We start from the raw sequence: 27,789 nt of genomic DNA on the forward strand, positions 1-27,789 counted from the left end.
TTGTGTATACCGTTTCTGCTTCGTCGATGCTTGATATGAAATTTATTCGTAATTTAATGTCGGCTCGTAAACCCAGCTGCGATCGACCGATCTCGGATGCGTCGACCGATTTTGTTTCGAGCTTGGCTGTCAGATCGTTCAGGTAGTCTGACTCCGTATTACGTTACCCGCTGCACTCGCTCGATTGCGTTCGCTCGCACCGCCGGCCGGACGTCACCTGACTTTAACTTTGTTTCGAATTAATTGAACTCGAGGCGTCCGCGGAGAAACGCACTGGTCTCTCTCTCTCTCTCGCGCGCGCGCGCGCACACGCGGTGTTCATTAAGTAAAATTGATTGCTGTCGTATCACGAGCACGCCGAATTAGTTGAACGCTCGAGCACGACCAGTCGGTTAAATTCCGTGCTGCTGATTGATTCCCTCTCGGTAGAGAGCAGGCGTGTAAATGGGCGTAATCTGTTAGATTTGAGTCGATTCATTATAGATTAATCGATCCCAACCGAATCCAAGGTGAATTAATATTGATCGTTATCGGGACGGTGGTTAAAGCATTGATGATTAACCGAGTCGTACCATTAATCTTCAGATTAATCTCGAGTTAGTCTGAGAATTCCACCTGGCATTCGGCAGCACAATCTGGAATTCTACCTGAAATTTAGCGTCGCTATCTAATAATAATTAACCGTCTATTCCGGTAATTCTATTCCAAACGATGGCGATAACGTAATTTGGAATTCCATCTCGGACGATTAAAAAATCCGAAGTTTCGAAAGGGAACGGCGCGTCGCGAAAAGAGAAATTTTGCTTTTTGAAGTCACGCGCTGCCGGGATACGTGCGGCCAATCCCCCCCCCCCCCCCCNATTCAATGTACGACTTTTTTCCGTGCAACTTCGCGCTTTCGTTCTGACGCTTCAACGGCGGAAACTACTTCAGCGGATTCTACTCATTAACTACGTTGCACCGCCTGCAACCAAGTGCGCGCTAAAATTACTCCCGACGAGTATCAGCCCCGTCAACGACGAGAACTTGGCTCGTTAATGTGTTCGGAAACGACGTAGACTAAATTCCAAGTTCCGCAACACCCTTACGCGGATTATGTAACGCTTTCGTGGATGCACCCGGCGGACGGACGGACGGTATTGTGCAACGCGGTGATTGCAACGGGTTTACTCCCCGTAAATGACAGCGTACTGCGCGATTATGTACGACGCGCGGTAATTACGCGACAAGAAGTAGACACGACGCGTGCAGGTATAAAACGGAGGGACGAACGGCAAGATAATTACGAGTATTGATTACCTCGCGAGATCCTCCCCGCTCCTCGGTAAATTACAGTCGTGCTTTTTTTGTTTTCTTTTCGCAAAAGCTCAAGGCCCCGGCGTTGCGTATCCATGACGCGTAATGCGTTTAACCGAAAGGTTAACAATGCGAAGATTCACATCTCGGAATTCCGATTGTGATCTGTTTCGCAATGTGAAGCGCAACGGCGACAGACTTTTCCCTTTCGGTTACGAAGAGGCGGAAATTATTCTTAGGGGTGACTCCGCTGCGAAAATTACTCGTATTAAAAGCGGACATGAATGAGATCAGGACCTACGCATCGCGAAGATTGCTCCCCGCTCTGAGAAACTCCGCGTACTCGGTAAGAAGGAGTCTCGGTTCCTTTACGGTTTTATTCGTCGTCGCGACTCCGTCGATCCGATTTCCGCGAGTTTCGGAGACGCGACGAATAATCGCTAATTCCTTCTGCGCGCGCCCCGAAGATTCCCGTTCGCGGCAGTAACGAGACGAAGCTATGGGATCCGTTTCGCTTGATTCTCGATCAATGGAGAACGACCAAGAGCGAGTTCTGTTGGATGGAGGTTCGCGTACCGCGCGAACATCGAAACAGGATCCGAAGCAGTCAGCTGCCACCTCCGAGTACCAGGTGACCGGCGAGAATCAAATCGCGAAGGGCAGAGAGAGAGAGAGAGAGAGAGCTGATTTACTCATTTTCGCCCGCATACGTTATAAATTACTGTTCCGTTTCCGTCCTTATTGACGTAAAAAGGTAAACCGTAATCGCAATTGGGTGCAGGGTGACTTTTGGGGTTCGCTGCAACAGACCGCGTCCAATGATAATACGAAAGATGGCGACGTACATACGAAGCGGCAAGAGACTATTCAGCATCTCGAGGCAGTGAAATTCGCGTTTGCCAAGAAGAAGGGCAAAGATCGCGGCGGAAGAAAAGCGAATTCCGGCAAGCGCAGAGTCACATTCGCCGATCATTAAACTCGCGGCGGCTGCGAGCGTTGCGTTACGTTACATTAAAAACTGCAGCAAATGCAGATATCGTATTGCACTCGTTCGACGGATGTCCGATCGGATTTTTCCGCGTAATTAGATTTCCCGATCAAAGGCGCGAGCGGATAATGCGATTTCATCGTCGAAAAGTTTCGCCCAACCCGATATTTGTCAATGATTTATTCCCGTGTGGCCGATCATTAAAGAAATAATAATCGTAATTATCGTTCTCGTTGTTATTTATTCTAATAGTTTCGTCTAATGATAATCAGTGATTTCGTTCCGAATAGTTTCTTTAGTATTCGCGTCTTATTGACGAAATGCTCGATGGGATTCTAACGTGTGCGAGCATTCTAATGTCGCGTCGGATCGATCGGTCGTCAATTGTCGAACGCGATATCATAGAGCGATCGATCGGACACGTTCAGGTCGGTCCCTACGGCGAAATTTCCCGTCATTTTGGTCCCTCAAAATTTCAAGTGATTCAAATTCCTTGCCGATCCAATATCGGAATATCAAACCTACGATCATGAACGGATTCAGAACATGGGCGTTGCAGGATCTACTATATATTCTGTCCGCGAAATTCTTGCAGGTACTCGCAAAACTGTATCAACCTCAAAAGCGTTATGCTCGTAGCAATTAGTCATAATTGGAATAACATTTTAACGAGCCGACAGATGGAAGAATGAATAGAGAGGGGGTGTAATTAAAAGTCTGGATTACATTTAAATGGAGAAAATTGGGAAAAATTAAATTCGAGAGGTTGGGGACTTGAAATTTCGTAGGTTACGCTAAGGAAAATATTTATGCTCAATCTTGTTACATCGGGAAATACTTTCGCTTGTAATTTAGCACGAAGCATACGCCCCGTCGAATATGCTCAAACGTCGCTTTTGGAACTTCCTCGATTTCTGCAACAAGGAAAAGAGCATTCTTGAGGCCGACAAAGTCGGTTCACTGAAAACGATAGTGCAACGGGCTCGAGCAACCTTGCCCGAAGTCGTCGCGGAGTTTCCCGGTTCTCGGTCGCCTACGCAGTTTTCGCACTTCGAAATAAGCGCGAAGATGAAGCGCTTGGAAGCATTAAAGTATTTCGCTAGGTACAACGATTTGCCGTCGTTGCTGGATAAAAATCCGATACACAGAAATGCACTGTTGAACCTGGCGTGTTACAAAACGCTTCGAAACGTACAAGCCGATGACTTCGACTTCGCCCCTGCCGAGAAATCCGACTGTGGTGATGGCGCTTCGAAGATAATCTCTCGAGAGAATGAAGAACCAATAGTCGAACGTACGATCGAACAACTACAAACAGACAACTCGTCGACTTGCACCGCCGCGAGAAACGTGGGATCTCCGTCCGTTACGAAGCACGCATTAAGCACGCCGATCAGCGATCAGCAACAATCGTATATTACCGAATGCACCTTGCGAACGCCTGCGATCACCTCCAAGCCGCTGCCACCTTTGTTCGAAGCGTTGCAGACGTCGAACCCGGGAACGCAAGAAAGCGTGAAAGATGCCGAGCGATCATCGTCCATGATATTTGTGGAAATGGGTATGCGGACATCTGAGATTGCAACGAATCTGAAACGCCTTGAAATGTCACTCAACTTGCGTCTTGCACACGGTAAAAAGTGTCGTGTTAAGTTTAACATTTCAGATGCCCCGGACGGGCCGCGCAAATTTCTACGTTAATTTACCACAGGGCGAATATGTTGAAAAGTAACGCCAATATTATAGAAATATATTATAGAAATATATTATATAAAAAATTAGCACAGAATTAATATATTAATTGACAGTGAAATATATAAAATATGTTATTTTAACGCATACTTACAAGTATTATTTTAACGTTTACACTTGTCGAATATCGACTCAGCACGAAGTATTGAGTGACAAATATAGCAACATAAACGCAATATGTCAAATTAACATACACGTGTGTTAGAAATTTAACACAAAAATTTTCGTAGGGACCGACTTCAACGCAAGCGCAAATGTCATGTCGGGATGGTGGTCTTTCGTGAAACGGTCGCGTCCTCGCGAGGAATATCGAACACCGGAGATTCCTGCAGCCGAAGATCGCGCGAGAAAATTCAACGGTTCCCTCGTCCCGGATACTCAAGGAGCGCGACGAGAACAAAGCGCACGCTATGAGTCGTTGCGAGGCAATCGATCGTATCGTTCCTCAAGTCTGGGAGATCGAAGATCTCCAAATCTTTCGTCATCTCCACTTTGCGCAACGCGTCGCGTTTTCTCCACGAATAGTTGCGCCGTGATCCGAAGATCCGTTGGAACGGTTGGGCCCCCCAGAGCCTCTACAGGAGGCTCAAATGGGATATTCAATGCGAACACATCGATCGTTCCCTTGAGAGGCACGCGATCACATTCAGGTGCCTTTTTAAGCCGATTATGTTCTCCCGATTCGCGATTATAATTGTCTTTTTTTTTTATTCTCGACTCGTTATTACAACCCATTCTGATTCCTCGGTAATTGAAATTCCAATAGTTTCCTTAACCCTTAAATGCATAGTGTTGCAAATTTGCAACATATTTATTTTTCCTCTTTGTCGAGATTAAAGGCACACCTAAACGTGGAAGACCAAATTTTTCCTTAGAACGAAATATACAATCCAAAAGGTACAAAGGCAATGCTCAACATGTGCCTCAGATTTTTTTTAATATTTTTCTCATTTTCTAGAACTATTTATGAACTTAGAAAAAAATAATTCAGTAATAAAAAAAATTCATGCATTTAAGGGTTAATTTAACGAGGGGAAACATAATTTGCCGCAACAAGTTTCATGCCGTCAGAGCAAAATCAGTTACTAGGACGGCGAAACGACTTGTTAAGAATACTAATTGCCGTTCGTCGGATTACTTTGCTAAGCCTGCAAATTATTTCGCTGGAAAAACAAGTTATAGTAAATAATAAAGATAGAAAGCAATATTTTGCCTCAACAGCAAATTAACGTCCCAAGGACAAACTCACTCGGCAGAATATTTTTCATTCCGACGGCAAAACTGTTTTAATTACGAAATAATTCGTTAATTTCCTCACTAATATTTATCGCTGTTGTAACGAATTTACGGTAGCAACGATTCGACAAGTGTTCGTGTTCGTGGTTTCGCTGCAATAGCAACATTATTTTTCTCCTTTGCCCAACAAACGCGCGGGTCGGATTCCAAATACAGTTCAAGTTTCTTCTCCCAACTTTCCGATTTATATTTTATCGGACGGATGATAAATGAAAAATACGGCGACAAAGACGCAGGATGACGTAGTTGAGATAAGGATCTTTCAGTCGTTATTGAGCATCGGCGGATCGTACAATCGACGTCTAATCATCGCAGGCTACGCGTTCCTAACGAGGCCGCGATCGTTCAGCAACATTTCGAAGCCGGAGAAACCCGCCGCTTGCGAGGACGATAATCGGCGGCAGTCGCGATGCGAGCCCGAGAGAAAGAACTGCGGGGGGAAAACGCCGCGGAAGGAAACGTGCGGCCAGCGTGGCGTCCCGTCCTGCGATGATACGTGCGGGAAGCGACGGAAGAACTGCTTGAGGACGTGCGGCAACCGCGATTTGCAGAAGGGAAAGCGGTGCAACGCCAGCAAGGAACGGCGTTGCAGCGACAAGAAGATTGATCGAAATTGCAGCGCGAAAGGACGAGGCTCGGCGAGAAATTGCACCTCTCCGCGGGAGCAGGATAACGCGCGATGCGGCAAGAGTAATGCAAAGCGGCGTTAAAAATATCAGTCATACGACATTCCGCGTGACGTTAACTTTTTACACGGAGGAAGAAGTTCCGCTGGAATGACAAATTGTTTGTTAATAACAGCGATAGCAAAAAGATTCGTTGCACGGAAAAACTGATTTGGCTTTGTTGCGGCGGCGATGTGAAATTTGCTTGGTATAATAAAAAATTCATACTCTCAACGAATCTTTTCGTCGTCGCTATATTAATAAACAATTTGCTGTCCCGGCGAAATCGTTTTCTTCGCGCGATCAGGCGACAGCAGCGATGCATTTCGCTACTGACAGAAAAAATGATTTTCCTCCCTGTTTATCTTGGAATTTTTTCCTCTACCGCGCGGCTTCCATCTTCAACGATTCTCGTCGACCGGCAGATCAGTGGTTGAAGTCGCCGTGCGAACGGAAGGAGGACTGCCAGAAATCCAGCAAGCCTCGTGCAACCTGCACGGAGTCGAAGAACGATTGCCGGCAGCCGAAGTGCGGGAAGCAACGCGAAGAAAACGCGACATGCGGTAAAGTTCTGAGGGAACGTTTGCAGAACAATCGAGGACAATGCGAGAGCGGCCGGAAGAAGGATTGTTCTCAGGGCGGTAACAAGAAAGGCCACAACTCCGGCTGCTGTTCGGGAAAACGACGATACTCCCAACTGTCGTATCCCACCAACTACTCGTCCTTCGGCGTTTTAAACTCCGTTCGCGATGCACAGGCGAGCGACGTGACGCGGAGATTCTACGCCAGCTGCGGGAAGGAGGAGAAGGACGATTCGAGCTCTCTTTGCGAGAAACTGAAAGAGAAAACGTGTGAGAAGACGCAGGAGGAGAAGAATTGCACGAAGGGCCCGGCGCAATGCTTGCATGTTAAATCAGATGCCGACAAGCGGGAAGAGAAAATATCATGCGTACTTTCGAAAAAGTCCTCGACGTGCACTCGCGAGCAATACTGCACCACGAGGAAGGAATTCGACGCGAAGAAGGATCGACCCAATGATCAACGTAATCCCGCCTTCCTTAATCCTTTCCTTATCCTTGATTCTTTTGAGCAAACTTTCCGGGGCAGCGTTTCACTTTCGTTTCCTCCCGTAGCGAAAGAGGAGTCGACGAAACAGAGAGTCGAGCGTGAATTCAAAGAGATGAACGAGTGCAAGAAGCGTCACGCGATGGCGGACGAAAAGTGCAAGGGGGCCATCGTGGGAAGGAGAACCGGTGCGGAGGATGCGAATAAAACGTGCGGTCATTCGACGGAGAACATCAACATTCGCTATTTCAACGATTCGACGAGAAAGCTCAGAAGCGTGCTGAACTACCTGAGCTTTCCGAGCACCACCGGCCGACCCGGAGCAGTTCGTGGCGAGTCTCCGATCATCGTCAGGTTGGCACCGGCGTTATTTCGACCTCGTTTCTGTCGTTGCGAAGGAAAACCGATGAACCTCGGAATTTGTTCTCTCTCGATCGGCAATTCGCGAGGCCCCGTCGGGGGCTGTTCGATGCACACTCGTACAATCGTTATTGCAAAACCGTGTCGTGACGATTCGCGTTCAATAGCCAGTTGTGTTACCCCGTACAATGAGTCATTTAATACGATGTAATTACAGGAATGTCAGAATGCTGTTGGACGTGATGCTTGATCGATCGCTCCACACGACGAAAACGTATCATCAGGATGATTCCGCGTCCGTCGAACGAAGCGCGGATCACAGCAAAACGCTTCCGAACGGCGCGAGCAGCGGCGATTTTATTCACGGGGATGAATTGCCGCTTTTCGTCGAGATCGAGAATATCGAGGAAGAGGAGGCGGACGAGCGTATCGAACGGCCTGCGGAACGCGATTGAATCGTGATCAAAGGTCAGACCGCATGATAATTCGAACGTGTAACTTAATACGCGAATAATAGAAAGAGACTCCGCCATTTCTCTTTCTCTCTTGCTCCCCCCCTCTCTATTATTATTTTATACTCGGCCGGATATCCTCGGAGGATAACGATAAAGCGGCCGTCGACAAAAGATAAAGCAGATATACAAGTGCGTGCGACCTGGCTGCGTATCGAAGGTATCTCCACATCCCCGCACACACGTGCACACACTTATTACACACGAATGCGTGGGGCATTTCCGACGAAAAACCCAAGTATCGTGCCGATGACGCGCCGGTCGGACATTATTCCTCTCCGAGTCCGTTCCTTAAGCGGCCACCACACCGGTATCGAGCGAACCGCTCTCGACGAGATTTCCGGCACCGATGGCGAATCGATTCCACCCCGATACGACGACGACGAGGATACACGCTTTCGACAGCGGAAAAGCGGAAAAGAGCGGATCATTCTCCCGGAAGAGGACGAGAACGCGCGAGTCATCGTGCGAGCGAGTCGCGCTCGCGCCTTCGTCAGACGGACGTCTTTGTGGCGTGCGACGGAGGCGTGAATGACGGTGGGCCAGGAGGCCCAATTACGAGATATTCAGGCCTCGCCACGGGGCACCGCGCTCGTATGTATGTATGTACGTACATACGTAGCTGCCTACCTACCTACCTGGCGCCTTCTCCCTTTTATCTCGACACAAGAGCGAGAAAGAGTGCGACGAGGGGGGACGAAGAGGATTGCCGGTGAAGCCGGGCGAAGGGCGACGAGGGGGACGTGAGGACGTCTCTGCGGGATTCCCGCCGGCACTTATGGGAATGTGATACGAGCTTTTCGTCGGATGCTCTCTTGCGTTTTCGCATTGTTACGCAACCGTCCTCCTCGCGTCCGTCACCCTCGTGCGCCCCGACAAAGGGAATCAATGTCAATGCGCGCGCCATGCTGCTCTTACGCGTCCGCAGAGGTGCGAGCCGAATGCCGGAATAATGATGATCGAGGGAACGTTAATAAGCGCGCGGAAACTACGCGGCGACGACCGCGATGACGATGACGATCGCTCTCTCCCGCGCGCGAGGTGTCGGCGGTTTGTTTATTCTCTCTCTCTCTCTCTCTCTCTGTCTTCTCTCAAGAGCTCTCTGTAAACTCTCCCCCGATTCTTCACTCCCTCGTCCAACAGTCAACGCGAGATTCACTTGAGCTCTCGCATTCTTGCGTTATCGTCCAGAAACTTAAGTTCCCTTTTGCCACTTTTCCCTGACACGTCACTAAAAAAAAAAATTCACGTCCAAAATGAGTCGATATAAGCGCCATTTTTTCCGAACTGCCGTGAAATTTGTAAAATATAGGCGTTCTTTTCGTATTCCTTGCCGCCTCTGCTGCCGATTGCCGTCGTACGCGGAAAGAAATTAGTTTTAAATCGATGATGGATATTGTCGTGTATAAGCAAGGATATTACAATTTTCTTGGATTTTTATCCTTGATTTGATTGAATTTGTAGTGATGCAAGTATTAACACTTTCAAGACTGAAAACTTTCTAAGAATATTACAATATTCTTGCTTATATATGAGAATATCATTATGATTCTTTTTTTTTGTGTACTCGTAACACTCATTTCCTTGGTCTTTCCTTGTTACGAACTTCCAAACTGTACTATGAAAAGAGCTCGCTGCACGTTAAGTCATCCAAAAATAAACCTGTAGAGATAAAGTAAATATTACTTTTTTGCTTAAAGCCTGAGTTATTCAGAATTTAACAAAAATATTACTCTTGGTCACTAATTTGTCATTTTTTCTGCTTAGAAGCAATCACTATTTCATTTTTGTTCGGGTGACTTGGATGACAGCGCTAATCATCGTGTATTTTGGGAATGAATGTTCGCTCGTGTCATCCCGCGGGCAACGTTCGTGTGTTTCGCATATCGTTCGACGACGCTGATCGATGATCGATCGATATCACCGGATGGTACGAATCGGTATATGAATTATATTTTTCCGGTCCTCCTCCACTTCGCGAACTTTATGGAAATATACACATTTAATATAAATAGCGCGTTCACAGAGCCAGGCGGTGTATTTGGTACTTTTGTATGCGTTCGAAATCAATTTGATCGCGCTGATTATATATATATATATTATATATCGCAGGATCAAATTTATCAAAAACACCAGGGTGTCAGTTTATACCGAGCTCGCAGAGTACACGCATATTTTTCCACCCCTGTTTGTACCCGCTGCTATATATGCCGCTGCACTTTCGTTCGTTTTTCGTGGAACCGTTCGCGAGGCCTTTTGTAAACACACCTCGTTGCTCGATTACGAGGTAAACTGACGATAAGTGCACCGGCAGCGCGAATCGATCGGCACGATTTGTCGCATCGGCAAGATCGAACGGCCGATTTCGCGGCTCTTAGCGCGGAGGGTTCCCGGACGTCATATTATGGTGTCAACGACTCGGCCGTGGACCACAAACCGCTGGCATCCGCGTGTCGAGAATGAATGCCGACGCCACGGGTGGCAGACAAGCGCATACAATCCGAATAAAATGTATCAATTCCGCCGTGGTGTGTCGGGCTGCCCTTTTCTCGGGACGCGCGATTGTGCGCTCCTTTCGAAAGAACGAAGTCGCAACGGACGATTATTGCATCGTTGTAACGACCGCACGAGGTATAAACGATGCGATATAACGAGTTTAAACAAGTGCAACTAATTAATTGTGCAATCAATTAAACATATTTCAAATATAACACGTGGACATATCGTTAAATCAATCACGTTTATTTCTCAGCTCTAATCAAGTAACGCACTCGCGGAGACATATTTTTTTGCCGGCTCAGCAAATTGTCATCACAGTGGCGGTAAAAAGATTTGCTATTTGAAAACAATAATTTTGCTACTGTAGCAATATAATTCAGTGGGCATAATTAGCAATTATAATATTCTTAACAAATCTTTTTACTGTCCAAACTAATCTTTTCGTCGTCGCTATAATAACGAACAATTTGCTGTGCCAGCAAAACAATTTTCTCCTTGCTCGTTCCTCGAATTGGCGCGTAATTATAAAAAAATAATAATAATTTATACATATTAATTTCTACGCGTGCGTTAATAAAATTAATAGGTCGGGAATCTATCAGGATCATTTGCGGTAATCGAGTTGCAGACTACGTCCGTTGATGTTGCATCGCCGTCGGTGCATCGAAACGAACGTCGAATTCAGCGTTCGCGATCTGTTCGAATCGAGTCTCACCCCTCCTTTGAAAATCCTCCGAGCTTCGTTGTTCACTACGAGTTGCAACATCGCGTATAAACCGTATCATAAATTATATGAAGCAGATCGATAAAGATGAGTCGAGTAAAAGGAACGAATTAAAGCAGGTTTACGATGCGCAATTCACGACGAGCAATTCACAAAGAGGAAGAGAAATTCTCCCTCGCGTCTATCCCTTTTCCAAGTTCAGCGATCTGTCCTTGTAACATCGACCAATGGCGCTGCGACACATGCTTAGTAGATGACTGCAGCCAGGAGAGTTGAGAGAGACAGAGAGAGAGAGAGAAGTTTGCCGATCATTGGCTGTCAAGATCCATAGAAAAGACGGAACGGACGCTTCATACAGTGACAGTTTGAAGATGTCCCACATCAGTCCCTTCGAGGGAAGGTCCGCGCAAGCCTACACACGTTTAGATAAACGGAAAAATGTGGTTGCTCACGCATTATTTCAGGCGTCTTTTCCCGAAAACTTTAAGAGCTCATCTGAAGAAACAACGTGTCGTGACGTTTTCCTGTTTACACGAATAATAGACGATTCTTCGCGTTGCAACTTGTGATTCGCCCGACACATGGCTCCACTGAAATATGTTACTATGAGCCTCGCACACGTAGGATTCATCGGGGATTCAACCGGACTCACATTCGGAAAATTCGAACCTTTCAGAGGATCAAAAATTCCGCTCTCTCAATTACCAGACATTAAACACCGAAAATTATGTTCGCCTCAGAAGGATTTTTAACAGGGCGTAATATTTAATTGCGCGATTCTGTACTTTTTTATAATTTACTTCCGAGATTCACCTCGCAGCCCGAGTCGAAACTTTAGTCCTACGTTAAGTCTTCCAGCGAAGAAAGAGGAAACAGCTTCCCATTTGCGGCATCAAAGGAGAGCGCAATACCTAGTGAAGATTTAACGTGGAATCAAGCGGACTTAACGTAGAACTAAAAACATTCGAGCCGGGAACACCGAGGTTTCCTTTTGCAAAATTCGAGAGCGTACCCGCGGCTTGTCCGTCGTCGCGGACTTCCGCCGCCGCAACGCGGCGTCCCCGTCGGCTTTCATTCGCTAAATCGGACGAGGTCGGCGATTTCGCTATAGCGAGAGGAGACTGCGTGTGTTATTCTAACCCGAGCACAGGCGAGCGCGCGCGAGTGCCTTAAGTAACGCAAAAACGCGAGCGCTCCGTCCGTGAAACTTTATCCAACTTCTGTTGTAAGTAGCTTCTAAGCGACGTACCTTTCTTCCGTGGGGGCGTTCATAAACCCTGCGAGTGCTATAAATCGATTTTTCCCCAGGGAGGATAAGCCGTTGTCCTCCGTTCTCGCGTCCCCCATCGCGCCTTCCTCGCTCATTCTCCCTCCTTCTCCCTCCTTCCTAACCCTCTCTCTTTCTTTCTTTCCCCCCGCGCGAACACGAACAAGTCGACGCTAATAACGAGATCTTTAGTGCTTCCCCATCTATTTTCCTACGCGTGTTGCTTTCCCTTCTCGTAACTCGCTCGCACAATGAACGACGCGGCGCATGTTGTCGCGGTTACCGCCAAAGCGACAACCGCTGTCGGTCGCGTAACAGCGTCACGACGCCGTCTCCCACGCGATTGCTCGATCGCACGCCGACGCTATTAATCCCGTAATCCCGTGTGTGCACAGTAAAAAGTTCCACGTTAAATTTAACACGCTTTGTATGTCCGGTTCGCTCAAATTTTTGTGTCGATTTAACGCAAGGTGAATATGTTGGAAAGGTAAACACAAATGATATACGTGAAAAATTAACATAAAATCAATACGTTAACTCGAGAACAGTCACCTGGGATTATTTAGTTCTCGATTAAAAGTCGCAATTATTAACGAAATATAACATATTATCGGTCACTCTATGATTTGTTATTATTTAGGAACGTTACAAATATAGATTTAGTCGTTGCTTTGTGAAAAAAAAAGAAGGGAGAGACCAAAATATTATTTAAGAAACGGAGTAAGCGCCATTAAGTGTTCGTGTTTGTTTACGTGAAAAAAGTAAGGTGACTTCCCGAGTTAATCGACATCGAAGTGTGAAATGTGCTATTTCAATATTTACACACGTAACTCAGTATTTACAGATATCGTGGACATCGACACAACACAAAATATTGAGATAACGTAAACGCAAAATGTGAAATTAACACGTGTGTATGCTAGAAATTTACCGCAAAAACTCGAGCAAGGACCGATCTTAACGCAAGTGCGAAATGATTTCTGCTGTGTGCGTCGCACAAATCTACGGTGGTTGATTTCGTGTTCCCGCGGAACCCGTGCGAACCTCGCGAATCGGCGCGCGTTCCGCTCGTCGATTTAATAAACCGCAACATTCGCCGTATCCCCGCGTCTTCCACCGCGCGTCATCGATCATAATCGATCGGGCCGGCCGTGATGGATCCCGCAGGACGCACACGACCTGACGCCGATAATAACAACATTTTATTCCTTTTGTTCTCATCGCCCGCGTTCCAACCGCGCGTTTGATGTCGCCGTTTCTACGGTCCGCGCGCGACTTTGTTGATAAACGAGACGCCGCAGCGCCGGCACCGAAAATACCGGTTCGTCCGCGTAATTTGGGGATTCGCAGGCGGACAACATTCGCCGAGCGCGAGTTTCGCCCTGTGTAAAAATTGCATCGTCCCGCGCGCGCACGTCATTAAGAGAGCGGACATCCAGAAAAGGCCGGAATTTAACGAGCTCCTCGGAAGGATCCGCGTTCTGGATGCAATTCGCTGCCGCGCGTCTTCTGTCTCTCTCTCCTTCTCCCTCTCTCTCTCTCTCTCTCTCTCCCCGTTCTCGCACATTCACGCCGGACGCTCATAACGAGGCTCATTTGGTGGCTCCTGCGCGACCAATGCCGACGCAGGATGGTGGCTGCGGCCATGCCCAACGGCCAATAGCGCCACGTGTCATGCAGCTGTCAACGTGGCCACGCCTTTCGCCAATCCGCATTGAGCCGCGCATGACGCACTCCGCGCGCTTCGACGGCGCGCCGCATCGCCAGTCCCTTCTGGTGCGCGCGTAGGAGAGTGTCTCTCTCTCGCGCGGCTGCGAGAGAGACAGAACGGCCCCCATTGATCTCGCGGTCTCTCGTAAGAAGACCGTCCGTTTCTCGCGATCACGCATCACCGTCGTTGCCGAGTCATCATCGAGTTACCGCCGGAGGGAATTCGCGCGGGTCTCCCGAGTCGTCCGCGGCGGTTCTTCGACGCGGAGGAATCCGCGAGCAGCTCCTCCGTCGCCGAGGAGGACGCTCATCTCCAGTGCGTTTCTCACCCGATACACGCCGGGAGGAGAAGAATCTTTCGGCACACCCGTTACAACGCGGCAGCCGGCGAAAGACGAGCGACGTTGAATCTCGCGGATCGGAAAGGCGCGTCGAGGTTCAAGGAAAGCGAGCGACTCGCTGCGAAGATCGAAACGATTCTCGACTGTCGGTGCAAAAGTGATAGAAGAGGAAGCTCTCGGCGCGATCGGACTGATCTCTCCGTGACGATCGGGAAGGTGATCATACGGTGGAGGCAATTTTGGTGGCATTTCCGAGACGAGAGAAAGAGAAAAGAAGAGTGTGTTTGTGTGCGCGCGAGAGAGAACGTCGCGACGAAGAGGCGTCGATGGGGTTCAAGGAGAGCGAGGGAGACGCTCGTTAAGGCGCCTCTAATAATAGCGCCGCGCTCGCGAGTGTACCAAGCGATCTATAAATACGATCTCTGCCCCGTGGAAACACGAGCCCGTGGATTTCACGGTGCAACCTGTGCCGCGACAGAGAGAGATCGAGGAACGCGGAGGGCAACGCTTCCCCGGACATATCGGACCTCGCGTGTTATCGGCAGCCGCGAGTTCATCCCGGCGAAAAGTGCGCAAGACACCAGGAGGGCGAATGATATAACGCCCGGTGGCGTGCTCGTTCCGAGAGCGTTCCGAGAGATCGTGCCAAGACGACGAGAATCAACAGAGGCGAAGTCACGCGCGCGCGCTGCGATCATCGCCGCGAGGTTAGACCGTGCAAACCGATTCTCTCCTACCCGCTCGGTCTGTCGGAATCGCCTCCTCCGAAAGTGCACCCTGCGTCGGACGTAGAAGACAATCAGTGAGGGAGCACCGGGAATCCGCGACTCGATGACCCGTGAATCGCGCCGACCGTCGGCGAGAACCCGATAGGATCCCGGCGAGTCTCGCGGTGTTTCCCGACGTCCTCCTCCTCCGGTCAGCTGGTGCGATACAGAAATATCACGCGGCCAACGGAGTGTGAGCGCATACTTTTCCACGCGTGCTTCTCTCTCTCTCCCCGGTCGGATGACAACAGTGGGCGAAGATCGTCGGCTCGCCGGTCGGACGTGCGGGAACCTCTCGGCTCGATAAGGTCCTCGTCGACGCTTTCGACGGCCGCTCCGTCGCGAACGGGATGCGAAGCAGCAGACTCGCAATCTCCCTCCGGCTCGTGTTACACGCCGCTCGGTGCAATCTGCCAGTACGTATCTAAGTCTCGAAATTACTCCGGCGCAATTCCAACCGGAGCCGTGATATCATCCCCCGCGTCGGCGAGTGACGTTCGAGTTACACCCACGCGGGACCGAGTGCGCGCTTGAAGTATAGAAAAAAGGCCAACCGGAAGTTATCGTTATATTGTTTCCCGCGGACGCCGCGGGGTCAGAACCTCGTCGTAAAACGCTCCGACGAGCGGACTCTCGCGGTGTCCTCCGAAGGCGCGCGATCTTGCTTTTGTAGACACCCCCATAAAAAGGGCAGTCGGACACTCGGAAGAATCTCCGTTGACCCATATCGGCCCGTTCGACGTTTCCGCCGGCTTCGCATCAAACGAGGTCCACGTAGACCATGTCGCCGAGCAGACGCGCCGAGGTGCCCCAGTGAGGAGGATCCGCGCGGAAGATGAGCGGCGAGTGAGCGGCGGAAGAGAAAGAGAGAGAAAGAGGGAGGAGAGGATCCTCGGGAGCAGCGTGGCCGTCGGATCGCGGTTCCTCGAGCGACGCGGTCCACCCGGTCGCATAGGCGCGTCACCACGGTGGAGAGCGGCGGTGGCGTGCGGGGGGTCGTCGTGGACCCCGGAGATGACGCCATGATGGCCTACGGAGGCACCGCTGGCAACGGGGGTGCGATGGGCCCGTCGTCCGGCGGCGCGGACGTCCTGGGCTCCGCCGGGGATTACAGCCCTCAGAGTACGCCCACGCCCTTGACGGGACACTCGTCGGGCTCGGTGGAGAACGCCTACACGCCCGGTACGACCGGAGCGGCCAGCTACAGCCCGCAGGACAGCCCGGCGAGCTCCGCCGGCGGCAGCGGCAACGGCCTGCCGAGCTTCGGCTTCACGCAGGAGCAGGTCGCGTGCGTCTGCGAGGTAAGTCGTGTGCCGGCCTTGCCACTGCTTCGTAGGACTCTCACCTCCTCCGAGAGACGCGAAGACGGTCTGAATAACGCGCGGGTCGGGAAGAGGAAAGGAGTGTGGAAATACAGAGCACGCTGGTAGAATCGATCGCGGAGGTTTCGAGTGAAAAAACAGAGGGAGTAAGTTTATAGGAAACAGATAAAATCGGAGATTGAGAGGGGGAAGGGGGAGTCGAGTAATCAGCGCGGCGGTGGTTCCGGTTTTCGGTATTCTAAAAATACTCGGTGCCTCGACGGCAGATTGCGTACGAAAAAGAGTGTCTCTCGTGCTTAGTCGCAGTGCGGTGTCATTTGGACGTTTGCGTCGCGTGGCAACGTTCATTTCGAAACTTCTCGCTTCGTGACTCTTACTGGAGGGTCTCCAGCCGCTTGTCGCTCGCGCTTGTTCGCGGGGGTACAATCAGCCGATTGCGCTCAACGCTGCGCGGAACACGCGGTCTACGGACGGAAACACGGCTGCTCCTCGTGGTGACGTGCACGGTTTAAAGATCGGCCTCGGCGGCATGAATTTATAACGTCACAGACGACGTAAGGTTCGATCTACTCAGGTGTAGTGAGCCTTTAGTCTTTTGCTCGGAGCATTTTAATTGCCGAGTGATTTCTAGCGAAAAGCGTTACCAGACGCGTTTCTAAAGATTATTTATCTAAGCGTTATTGCGACTTTTGATAAATATACGAGGAAACGCGTTCAGAAATTAGTTTGCCATTTCAAGTCTGGATCGCGAAAGGTTAGGCTTATTATATCTATCGTAGATCTAGCTTAATAGGACGATATCCTCGGTGATTTCTTCGTGATCAAAAGAAACGTCCTCCGACCACCTTGTTACGCTAAGCGAAATAGTGAATTATACGTTATTAATTAAAATCGAGCGACGCACAGCTGACGACGAGCGGCTGGCGACGATATTTCGGCGAAGCGATCGTCGCACTCTTCTCGGCAAAAATTCTCGTCGATCGGTTCGCGCGATTTTCACTCGGAGGGAACTCTCGCGAGAGTCGGGAACTGTCGAAACTGTCTCCGCGGTGATTTTGATTTCACGTTGAACGAACTTTCCTCTTCTTCCGAATACCCAGATTCAGGCAACGCGTCTTCACCGTGAAGAAATATAAACGCACGCGGATATCCGTCACATCTCGAAACGTCGAGACCACGAAGATCCACGCACGTATAGTCGGCGTTATCTGTATCATTCCTTAGATTGAAACCTTTTACTATTACACAATTTGTAATCTTTCTTATTCTATGGTCAGTCACAAGAAGGTTACAACACTTTTTGCGATGAGTTTCGTAACGTAATCTCGTCTAAATTCAATAGAAAAAATATCTCCTGAGAATGATTAGAAGACAAAATTTCCTAGTGGACACGAGATGCGTTTCGAAACTCATTTGAAGAAAAAAAAAACAGCCTTTTTGACTGACGATGCACACAAGGATAAACTATTATAATTAGAGTCTTTGTAATCGTAACATTGTAACTAGGCAGGGTGTTTACTGTCTGGAGAAATCTGGAAAATCTGGAATTTTCAAGGAATTTGTTTACGCCTGGGAAAATCAGGGAATTTTAAATAGACATTTGTGTGCAATTTTAATTTTAATTAGTAAGAAATAGCGCTATGTAAATCGTAGGCGCGAATTTATTAACATTTCATGTACATGTACATTTAAGGTTGTTTTTAAAGTTTCTGTTTGTATTTAAATATTAACACTTTTTTTACGTTTATAATAGATTCTCTGTTGTTCTCCTTATTTATGTATATTATTTAAATGTTCAATTATATTGATCTGGCAGAGCACACTGATATTACGATTAATCCGATATTCAATATTGAAAACAACAATTTCCTGTTAGGTGCAATTTTGTTTAATTAAAAGATAGATATTTATTTTATGATATTTTTATAAAGATTGAATTTTATACCGGTTATACAATTTTTTGTTTCTACTTTCGAAAATAAAATTTAAAAATTTTATGCAATATAACATATTTACTTTTAGAATCTATAATTTCTTTCAAAATTTTTCAAAAATTAATCTTTGAAACTCGAGTGATTCTTAATACTATTTTATGACTTATAATTTTTTATTAATGGAAAATATTCAGGACTTTGCACAATAAATATATATATATATATATATTCATTCATTTATAAGATACATTTAAAATTGCTTTCATTTCACGTAGAATTTTTAATAAGCAACTTGCCTGGAAAATCCTCGGGTAATTAATTTTTTCCAGGCTTGCGTAGACACCCTGCTAGAGTTACTTTTACGATGTTCAACCTTATGCGTTATATATAAGGCTGAAAATGGTGTGATTCTCCCCTCAGAGGAATGATACAGCGCCGACCGTATGACGAAGAAATCGTCGCCGCGGCGGCGCGCTCGTTAGACCGCCGACAATATGCGGCGTTTGTTTCGCCGAGATTCGCATGCATGTCACACGCTTCCATGGGATCTGCACGATTTTACTGTAACCTGTAAATTGTTTTGCGCGTGACGTTTATATCCCTCTGCATCGAACGTCCCACGTGTTAACTCGTCTCGCACGCTGGCCGAAGACGCGCGATTTCTCCCGCGCTTGGCAGCTTGTACTCGCTAATTCCTCAGCGGCACACACGCGAATTATTCGCGCGGGGGCGCGATCCCGCTCGATCGATTCGCGTAAATCAGCCGTTGTCGGCGAAACTTGAGAGAACTTGAACAAATATCTTCGCCCGAGCGGAGCTCCATAATGGATTAGCCGCGCCGAGTTTGCGTTGTCCGCGTCTGGAAAAAACAGAGGTCGAGTCAAACTTATCGCATGTTATCGCGTCTCAGATTATTCCCGATATAGATCAAGTTGTAAATATGAACAACGTGTCGCGAAAAATCGGTCGTATATTTTTTTATTTGTTTACTTTTCGCTTATTAGCAGCGCTATCGTTCCGGTCACCTGAGTCACCTTTTCTTGACGAGTCGCTAAAAAATTGATTATCTTCCGAAGTGATTGGTCACCGTTCTGATGGCTGAGAAGCCATTTTTTCGTCACTTTTTCCGCCAAGAAGCGGTCATTATTTCACTCTTTATTCCGGTGACTGGATGGCAGTGTTGTTATCAGTCTTGTATATTCATCGACGTTGTTCGGATTTATCAATCCTGGTCTGTATATTTATATGATTTATTTGTTTTTATCGAGAAGCAGGCTTCTCGAGACATCCAGGATACATCGAGTATTTCCGACGACAACCTCCTCACAGTTGTACACGTCGGGGGATAATCTGTTCGCGAGCGAAATTGGAAACACGCGACGATCTTCGACGGTATCGAGCAGGATAATACTGAGTGTGCGAAAAGACGGGTCTGCCAGACGCGGAAGTAATCGGCGGCGGTATCGGGACTGCGTATTTGCACGTGTGTTTTGCACGTGTATCCCCGTGTTGGCGCTATAATTATGCGGCTAGACTTTAACTCCTTGCCCACGTCGCACAGACCGATTACGGCGCGCGAATTCCGCCGGCTAAATTTCGAGGATCCCGCGGAGATCCCCGCCGTCACATGGACGGAGTCGTGACCCGCGAGATTGGGGTCGCTATCGCGAGTATCGATTTGTTCAAAAATATAGTGATCGCTGCCACTCTCTGTGACACGTGGGCGCTAGTTGTCTTGTATCATTCGAGGTATCCACGATAGATCTCTTCTTGTCGAGGCGTAGGGAGTAAATCGGCGGAAGCGAATCTCACCGGATGTCGATCGATCCCGCCCCGGTTCTCGTCGAATCTCGCGGCGAGATCGATCCCGTATTACGGAAAATGGGGGGGAGACGATGAGACTGGATAATTTCCCCCTTAAATTGAATTACATTATTTTAGAACATCGATCCCGAGTCCCGATTTAGCAGCATAGTCCGACGCGTTAAATTATGCTATTATTTCATTCGGCACGAGTAATACTTCTTAATCCCCGATAGTCGCCAATGTCCGTGTGTAACGCGCGTGCTCGAGTGTCGGTGTTAGTCGGAGTCGTGCTCAAAATTCAGCAAAAAAGTCTCGATCCGATTATCATTTCCCGACAATTCGGGCCGATATTTCTCACTGAGATCGATCGGGATTCCATATCGCGGAAATTTGCCCACGACATCCGGTAACGACTGTCAGCAGACGAAGATGACAGGTGTTACAGAGCTCGTTCGAGCGATGATTGAAGGTCCGCTCGTGCGACACAATCGATGACGTCTCGACTCCATGTCGGTGACGCGCGCTTTCGCGGCTATTGATTCTCTAGTAATTAATCTTTCGCCTGAGAGAGAGAGAGAGAGAGAGAGAGGGAAGGAGATATTAATATTCCTCTTCTGTTTAATCGCAATTTCACGCGTTCGCATTGCTCGCCCGAGTAAATTCTTGAGGAAGCAGGAAGAGAAACGAAAGAGGCGCCGCGATTTCGGATGTTCGCGGGAGGAGAAGGGAATAAGAATTTCGCGATTACAATTTGTGACCACCCACGATTTAATTACACACACATCCGCGAACGTGCCGAACTCCGCGTAAGGTGGAATTCCGGTTTCGTCGGTGTATCGCCAGTGACGTATCGATTTTACGTCTGGCGCAACTTAGCTAATCGGTTGTGCGTATAAATTCAAGATACACGCGGTGATATCCGGACCGGCGATGTGTAAGTAAAGCGCGGTGTGAATTTGACAAGACGCGTCGCCGACCCGCGAAAATCCACCTCGCGAGAGACAACGTACGCGTGTGCGTCGATGACTGACGCGAAGACCGACGCGCGAATAGACAACTCATTTCTCAAGCGGAATCCGCGACGGTCGTCGTAATTACGCTGGCGGGAGAGGGCGCGAAGGATAACGTGATTCACGTCGATAAAACGGGGCGAAGCGATACGGCGAAATAAAATTGACGTGTGCTTCCACTTGGTATCGTCTTACGCGCGATCGTTTCAATTCATTAATGGTCGTTTCGGGAAATTATGCGAATGTTAAACGTCCAAGATACGCCGGGCGTTCCGCGTGCATCAGCACTCGCCCATGCCTTGTTAAATCGTGCATTTTGCAGCGGGGGGGGGGGGGGGGNGATTTTATCCAAATTTCAGCCGGACTTCATCGTTAGTGTTAACGTTAAATTTCAAGACGTTTCCGGATATTCCCGGCGTCGAGCACGCACGTTCCCCGCTTGGTGCCTTTCGCGACTCCCACCGGGTTTCAATTTTATATCTTGTACTTTGTACATTTATATGCTCGCGACGGAAATCCATAAACTAGATATATATGATATACTACCTGTGATTATTGATTCTAACATTAACTTGACGCGCCGAATCGCCGTATGTCCGAAAATATTTCGCCTGGGTATTCCAAGTGACTAACGGAATTACATATCGGGCTATTTTCATCGCCTCTGGGACACGGGACTAATTTTTGCGTGCTCGTAGGAATCCTATTAACCGAAATCCGATCGAAAAGAGGATAACCGGTCCAAATTTATTTCCCTTCGAATTCAACGACTTCCATCCCGATTTAACGCCGTGTTTAAATTCACATTCCGCTTCCTTCCAAACTGCGACGTTCAATAATCCGGAGAATTGTCAACTCGTTACCTGTAAAAAAAAAAGAAAATAGATTGTTATCATTCGCTATTTTTTTTTTCGAAATTTATCTCGAGAAATGACGAGTTACCTTCGAGAAAAACGCTGACGAGTCAAGGCCGTTAGTTTTCCGGCTCCGTCGTGAAGGCGGTAACGTTAAAAGTTTGTGTGGACTAGTTTTAAGAATTAAAAATAAGGAGGAAGAAAAAAGATAAAGAAACAACGCGGACGTGACAGATCTAACCCAGATCTCCGCGCTGGCTGGTTTTCATAAAAGAATACTTCAAACCACAAAGCCAACTAAGCCTTAATCTGAATAATCGCTGGTAGTATCCTTCCTTCGAGAAAAAGCGGATTTAAAATACCAAATGTAAACCAGTCTTCTCTCGGAGCCCACAGCTTCGACTCGTTTTTCTCAAAGAGGGGGGGGGTCTAATAAGGTAATTCTAACCTAACGAGACTTCATATCCATTCCGACTGGTTTTCCTTGAAAGCAACATTTCTTCGGATTTACAAACTTCAACGTTAATGTTTATCGGAACTATCGTTCGGACTTTCGCGAGACATTTTTTCTCCCCAGCTCCTCGGAGTAATTCCGAATCACCTCCGCCGTGCTATTTATTCTAATCCACGCCTTCTTTTTTCCACGATCTTCCTACTCACACGCGCGCTATTGAAAGGTCAAGTGCAACACAGCGATCTAATCTATTTAGCGGGAAACACAATTCGGGAATTAAATTGAGGTTAATTTGCCTGATTCGTGGGTACTGAAATTAAGACGTTTTCAGTAAAATAAATACTTTCTCGACCTCGGGATCAGTTACTTCGGGATATCTCGAGAGAAGGGTGGATTACAGCGCGCTGTTGCGCTTTTTTTTCGATTGTCGTGCCTTACAAAAGAAAAAAAGTCATCGTCTCCCGATTTTTAGCGCGGAAACATCCCGGCCGCGATCCGTTAGTCACCGATAGTCGTTGCCCGACTCGTCTTCCTTGATCGAGGTGATCGACTAGGGAAGAGAGCGACAGAGAGAGATAGAAAGAGAGAGAAAGAGAGAGAGAGAGAGAGAGAGAGATAGAGAAAGAGAGATAGATAGAGAGATAGGTGAATGCGAGATAATACAAGATACACTAGAATAAGAGGAGACCCGGGATGAGTTTTGCCGACTAACAGTGTGCCCCCCCTGTCTATCGTCTTCAAGGCGATGGTGTCGAATGTCCAGGTTCTTCAGCAGGCGGGCTCCGTGGAGAGGCTCAGCAGATTCCTCTGGTCTCTGCCGGCGTGCACCAGGTTGCACCGGCATGAGAGCGTGCTCAAGGCCAAGGCGATCGTCGCCTTCCACCGGGGCCAATTCAAGGAGCTCTACAGGATCCTGGAGAGCCACACCTTCAGCCCGAACAATCATCCCAAGTTACAGGCCCTCTGGCTCAAGGCTCACTACATCGAGGCCGAGAGGCTGCGCGGAAGGCCCCTCGGCGCAGTCGGTTAGTAAGAACGATCTTGTCGCTTTTCGCGTTGCATGCTAGGTCGACGGGGCGATATTTAGACCCGGGCTAATTTCGACTGCGCGATACGTCCCGATAACGCGACCGCCGCATCGAGTTATGCGTGAATTTAAGGGGATTCGAGCTTTTAATCAATTTCCTCACGAATTAAGATATAGGAAGGTGAGAGTAACCCTGGCAAAAATAATTTCTAAATGTCTCAAAGACGCCCAAAAGACGTTTCTTTCTATTTTTTTTTTATTTTTTTTATTTAAAGATGTTTTTTGCAGGCATCTTGAAGAGATTTTTTTAGAGATTCGTCTTAGAGATTCTCAGGCAGAAATTTGTTGTTCTGCCGTAATCGAGAGCGGACCTAGAAAAATGGAGTATCTCGGGCTCGATCTAGAAGCAGCCGATGTTAATCGGCAAGAAAGTAACAGGGAGAGATTACGTAAACTCACCGGCACGCTTCTCCCCGGATAAATTAATCGCCGCGACACACGGGGTGGATTAAAGAGCCGTTGAAAGTGCAAACAACGTGTCGGTACGATCAACCTTTTACACTCCGGAATGGAAGATCCATTAAGTACGGACGGATATAAAAATGTTCGCGCCGCGTTTCGCATCAAATTGATAACCCGATGCCCGGGAGCGCGCGACATATCGGAGATCGCTTATCCCCGTATTCCGCCGATCGTGCGATTCCGATCATTTACCGTGGATTCGAATTTGCTGAACGCGATACAACACGGCCGGTGTGTATTTGATGAAAATGAGATAATTTAGAAAACAGAACGTATCAAAGTACGTGCTTAATTCAACGCCGTCTCCCTTTTATATCGTCGCATGAAAATAATAATACAACGGCTATCCCGTTGAGATATAATATAAAATATTACAACTAAAATAATCGTCACGCCGGTAACTTCGCGACGGAGAAAATCCTCTCCGTATTTCACACAGACGTTTAATAATTCGCCCCCCCCCCCCCCCCNCCCGCTTCCCCGTGCGGTTTATGAAGATTATCCTTCGCGACGAGAGATTTATCGGCGTTCGGAATATTATATCGCGGAAACTTAGACAATATCGGCGAGCTCGCGGCATTTTAAATCGCGCCGTTTTTAATACGCGCCGCGCCGTTTATTCCCTTTCGCGGCGCGGCGATTAATAACGCGCGGGCTCGCGCGTGCGAAAATAAATGCCGCGCGATTGGGCCATTAATGGGCCGAACGGCCGGAGTAAGTTATTACCGAATGCAATCCGAGCTAATGAGGGCTATAGACTTGGCCCTATTTTACTCGCTCGATCTTATTGCAACCGGCGCACGCCGGCCGTATCTCGCGAAGCCGACGGTTGCACTCGGCCCAGAAACCAAATCCGTCCCCGAAAAAGAGAAGCTGGAAACAAAGCGCGGCACTGTGCGCGTGTCAGACGGAATCAAAGGTGTGCGCGACGACGCGCGCTGCTTCCTCTTCCGTTTTTCCCGACTTGGCGGCGACTCACGGCAGCCGCACGTTCGCTGAAGCGCGTTTATGTTTCTCTGACACTTCGCGATCCGATGTTCGACGATGAAAAATAGATTCGATTCGCTTCCCCCAACAGTGGGCCAAATACGTTTTGGTTGAAATAAATAAAATTTCTAGCTTTCGCACCGACGAAAAAGCACTTAGAAATTTATTAGTGGGACATGTAAGGTTTATTTCGGAAATCTTATTTCTGTGAAGTAAATTTTATATCCTCCCTACAGGTCAATTTTTAAATACTTTTTTTCTCCGTGTGTGAGCCAAATTTAGTTCTTATAAACTAGAATCAGAAATACCATTTTCTTTAACGGAAACGCGTTCGATTGTCAGGTAGACCCGATCAAACAGTGGACATACATATTCCCGAAAATGCATGAGTTTCATAAAGTAGAACAAAAAAGTGCTAAATTAAAATAAATAATGATTCCGATGCTTCTTAGCTAAATTTTATTTGGACAAAGTAAATATTATATTTCATAAATAATTTCTGAAGTACTTTTCTCAGCGTATTAGAGTCATTTTGCAAAGTTATAACTTCACGAGACAATTTCCTTAACTTTTCCCTGATATTTCGAGAGGTTGTCCCGGTATTCAATATTCGGGATTACGTATGTCCACCAACCAAACGCATTTCCCGACAGCTTGCTCGACGTTATATGGCTGACGCGTCTTTAATGTTTCGCAATTTCTCGCGACACATCATACAATTACCCGGTTAAGCGTTTACTTTTAATCCGCTCAAGTCCCTTATTAGCACAACGATCACTGTTGAGATTAAGATCAATTTGGACACTTGCGATATTTTTCATCCCCCTTTATCCTCTCGACTCGACGCACTGATTCTTTTTTATCGAAAGATTCGTGGACACTGCATTTTCCAGGGAAGTACCGGGTGCGTCGCAAGTTTCCCCTGCCGCGCACGATCTGGGACGGGGAGGAAACGTCGTATTGCTTCAAGGAGAAGTCCAGGAGCGTCCTGAGGGACTGGTACGCCACCAACCCGTATCCGTCGCCGCGCGAAAAGCGAGAACTGGCGGAGAGCACCGGCCTCACCACCACGCAGGTCAGCAACTGGTTCAAAAACCGAAGGCAACGGGACCGCGCCGCCGAGCATAGGTGAGTCTTTGCCATTGAGTTCATTTCAAAAAGGAACGGAACGGATTCAAGCCGGGAATACAGAGCGCACGACATAGACCTGCAATGTTTTGTTTTAAGCCTTAAGAAACTGACCAATCACAGACGAGTATGAAAAGAATAATCGACTGTGATTGGTCAATTTCTCAAGGCTAAAAACATCTATTGCACACGAAGATTCAAAATAACGACATTCGAAATGTCCCACGTAATTACGCGGAGTTTTTATCTCAACGTGTACCTCCAATTTTGGCGAAACGGTTAACAATGTAAAGAAGGCAGCCGAGACGCCGATGAGCTCGATGATGGCTCGGAGGTTGCAGCTCAACGTAACGGACGTTCTTCGCGACTTCGCGAGTAACATCCGGCGATATTTCCAAGTGTCCAACGCGCGGGTTGTGTAATTGGCGGACGTTAGCGTGGAATTTTCGTCCCTCGCGCGGACAGAAGCCCGCGTTCGCGTCCGTACCGAGGAGGAGTCCCGTGTTGTTTGGAAGGTCGTTGCTCTACATCCGATTTTAGAAACGAGCGAAGGCCCCATAACTACGTAATGCGATGCCTTCCGCCGCGGTAGCGTCGTGTCGCATGCACTACGCTCGCTCGTTCCTTCGCGTTGCCCACCTCTTTTCCCTCTTGCATGCGGGCGAGCGGTCTAATAAATAAATAACTACCGGCCCGGCCATCTGGCCGCTGACAAGTACCGATCTCTCGCAAATTCCTTCGCGAAATTTATCAGCTCGCGGCGATAATCGTCTTCGTACGAGCGAAAACACGCGTCTTCTTTTTCACTGTTCGGCGCCGAACACACACGGAGTGGACGTAAATCTCTCTCTCTCTCTCTCTCTCTCTTTCGTGAAGAAGAAGAAGGGGAGTGTGGAAGGAAGAGACGTGCAGGTTTGGAGTATCCAGCGCGTCACGATGTAGTTTCGCTTATTTTAGCCGCGGACTCTCACTCGTCTCCGACGTTTGATACCTTCTCGTCTCGCGAATGACAGTGTCAAGACGGTGTTGGTTAGACGGCGAGACGCGATGATCACCTTCGCGTGATCGATTCACCGAAATCAAGATTGCGTTATAACGAGACAACGATGACGCAACGTTGTCGAATCTGTTCTCTCAAAGCTGGAACAGCTGTAAATAGAATCGCGAGTGTCGTTTCCCGCGCGGGGAAAAAGGTCGCGGCCGATCGAGCAGTTGAGCGAACTCGATATTTCTGCGATACCGCTGTGGGTGATTCGCAAAGGTTAGTCGGGCCAAAGGGAGGAAGGCAGAGGGAGGCTTTGTGGGATTTCCTGTAATTAATATGCGGCGAATGATGCCGCACATGCGTATCCACGCGTATCCCCAAAGCCACCGGATAGGTTTGTAGGACCCATCGCCGTGGGCACTACTATAGGGTGTCCGCGAATCCCCCCGCGCGCGATCTTTGCCCCGGGATTAATTATGTTTCGCGCTGTTTAGCCCCGGTACAGCGTTCCGATTCAA

At 48.1% G+C, this 27,789-nt stretch overlaps 3 protein-coding genes across 7 annotated transcripts in view; all 3 read left to right on the forward strand.

Annotated features, from left to right (window-relative positions):
* Positions 1-7,888, forward strand: part of LOC106741474 — a 42,905-nt gene extending 35,017 nt beyond the window's left edge. The window contains exons 2-3 of the mRNA XM_014613550.1: positions 7,131-7,416; positions 7,640-7,888. Of these exons, the coding sequence (XP_014469036.1) occupies positions 7,178-7,416; positions 7,640-7,877 (477 nt within the window). The 5' untranslated portion in view covers positions 7,131-7,177 and the 3' untranslated portion in view covers positions 7,878-7,888. The remainder of the gene's footprint in view (positions 1-7,130; positions 7,417-7,639) is intronic.
* Positions 3,164-7,130, forward strand: LOC106741284. The gene is made up of 3 exons (XM_014613095.1): positions 3,164-3,845; positions 6,423-7,040; positions 7,105-7,130. Exons 1-3 carry the CDS (start codon positions 3,164-3,166, stop codon positions 7,128-7,130), a joined length of 1,326 nt encoding a protein of 441 aa, XP_014468581.1.
* Positions 7,889-16,214: 8,326 nt separating the features above from the next.
* Positions 16,215-27,789, forward strand: part of LOC106741473 (homeobox protein SIX1) — a 56,306-nt gene continuing 44,731 nt past the window's right edge. For 3 of the 5 annotated variants that reach the window (XR_001374188.1, XM_014613546.1, XM_014613548.1), the window contains exons 1-3: positions 16,215-16,543; positions 23,365-23,647; positions 26,052-26,286. Coding sequence is in view for 4 of the 5 variants with exons in the window: in XM_014613546.1 (XP_014469032.1) it covers positions 16,265-16,543; positions 23,365-23,647; positions 26,052-26,286 (797 nt within the window). In the remaining variant the exon portion in view is untranslated. The remainder of the gene's footprint in view (positions 16,544-23,364; positions 23,648-26,051; positions 26,287-27,789) is intronic. The other 2 variants (XM_014613547.1, XM_014613549.1) reach the window with 1 other exon arrangement.

This window comes from Dinoponera quadriceps, unplaced genomic scaffold, assembly GCF_001313825.1.
Source record: "Dinoponera quadriceps isolate SergipeBrazil2010 unplaced genomic scaffold, ASM131382v1 scaffold405, whole genome shotgun sequence".
Classification (NCBI taxonomy): Eukaryota; Metazoa; Arthropoda; class Insecta; order Hymenoptera; family Formicidae; genus Dinoponera; species Dinoponera quadriceps.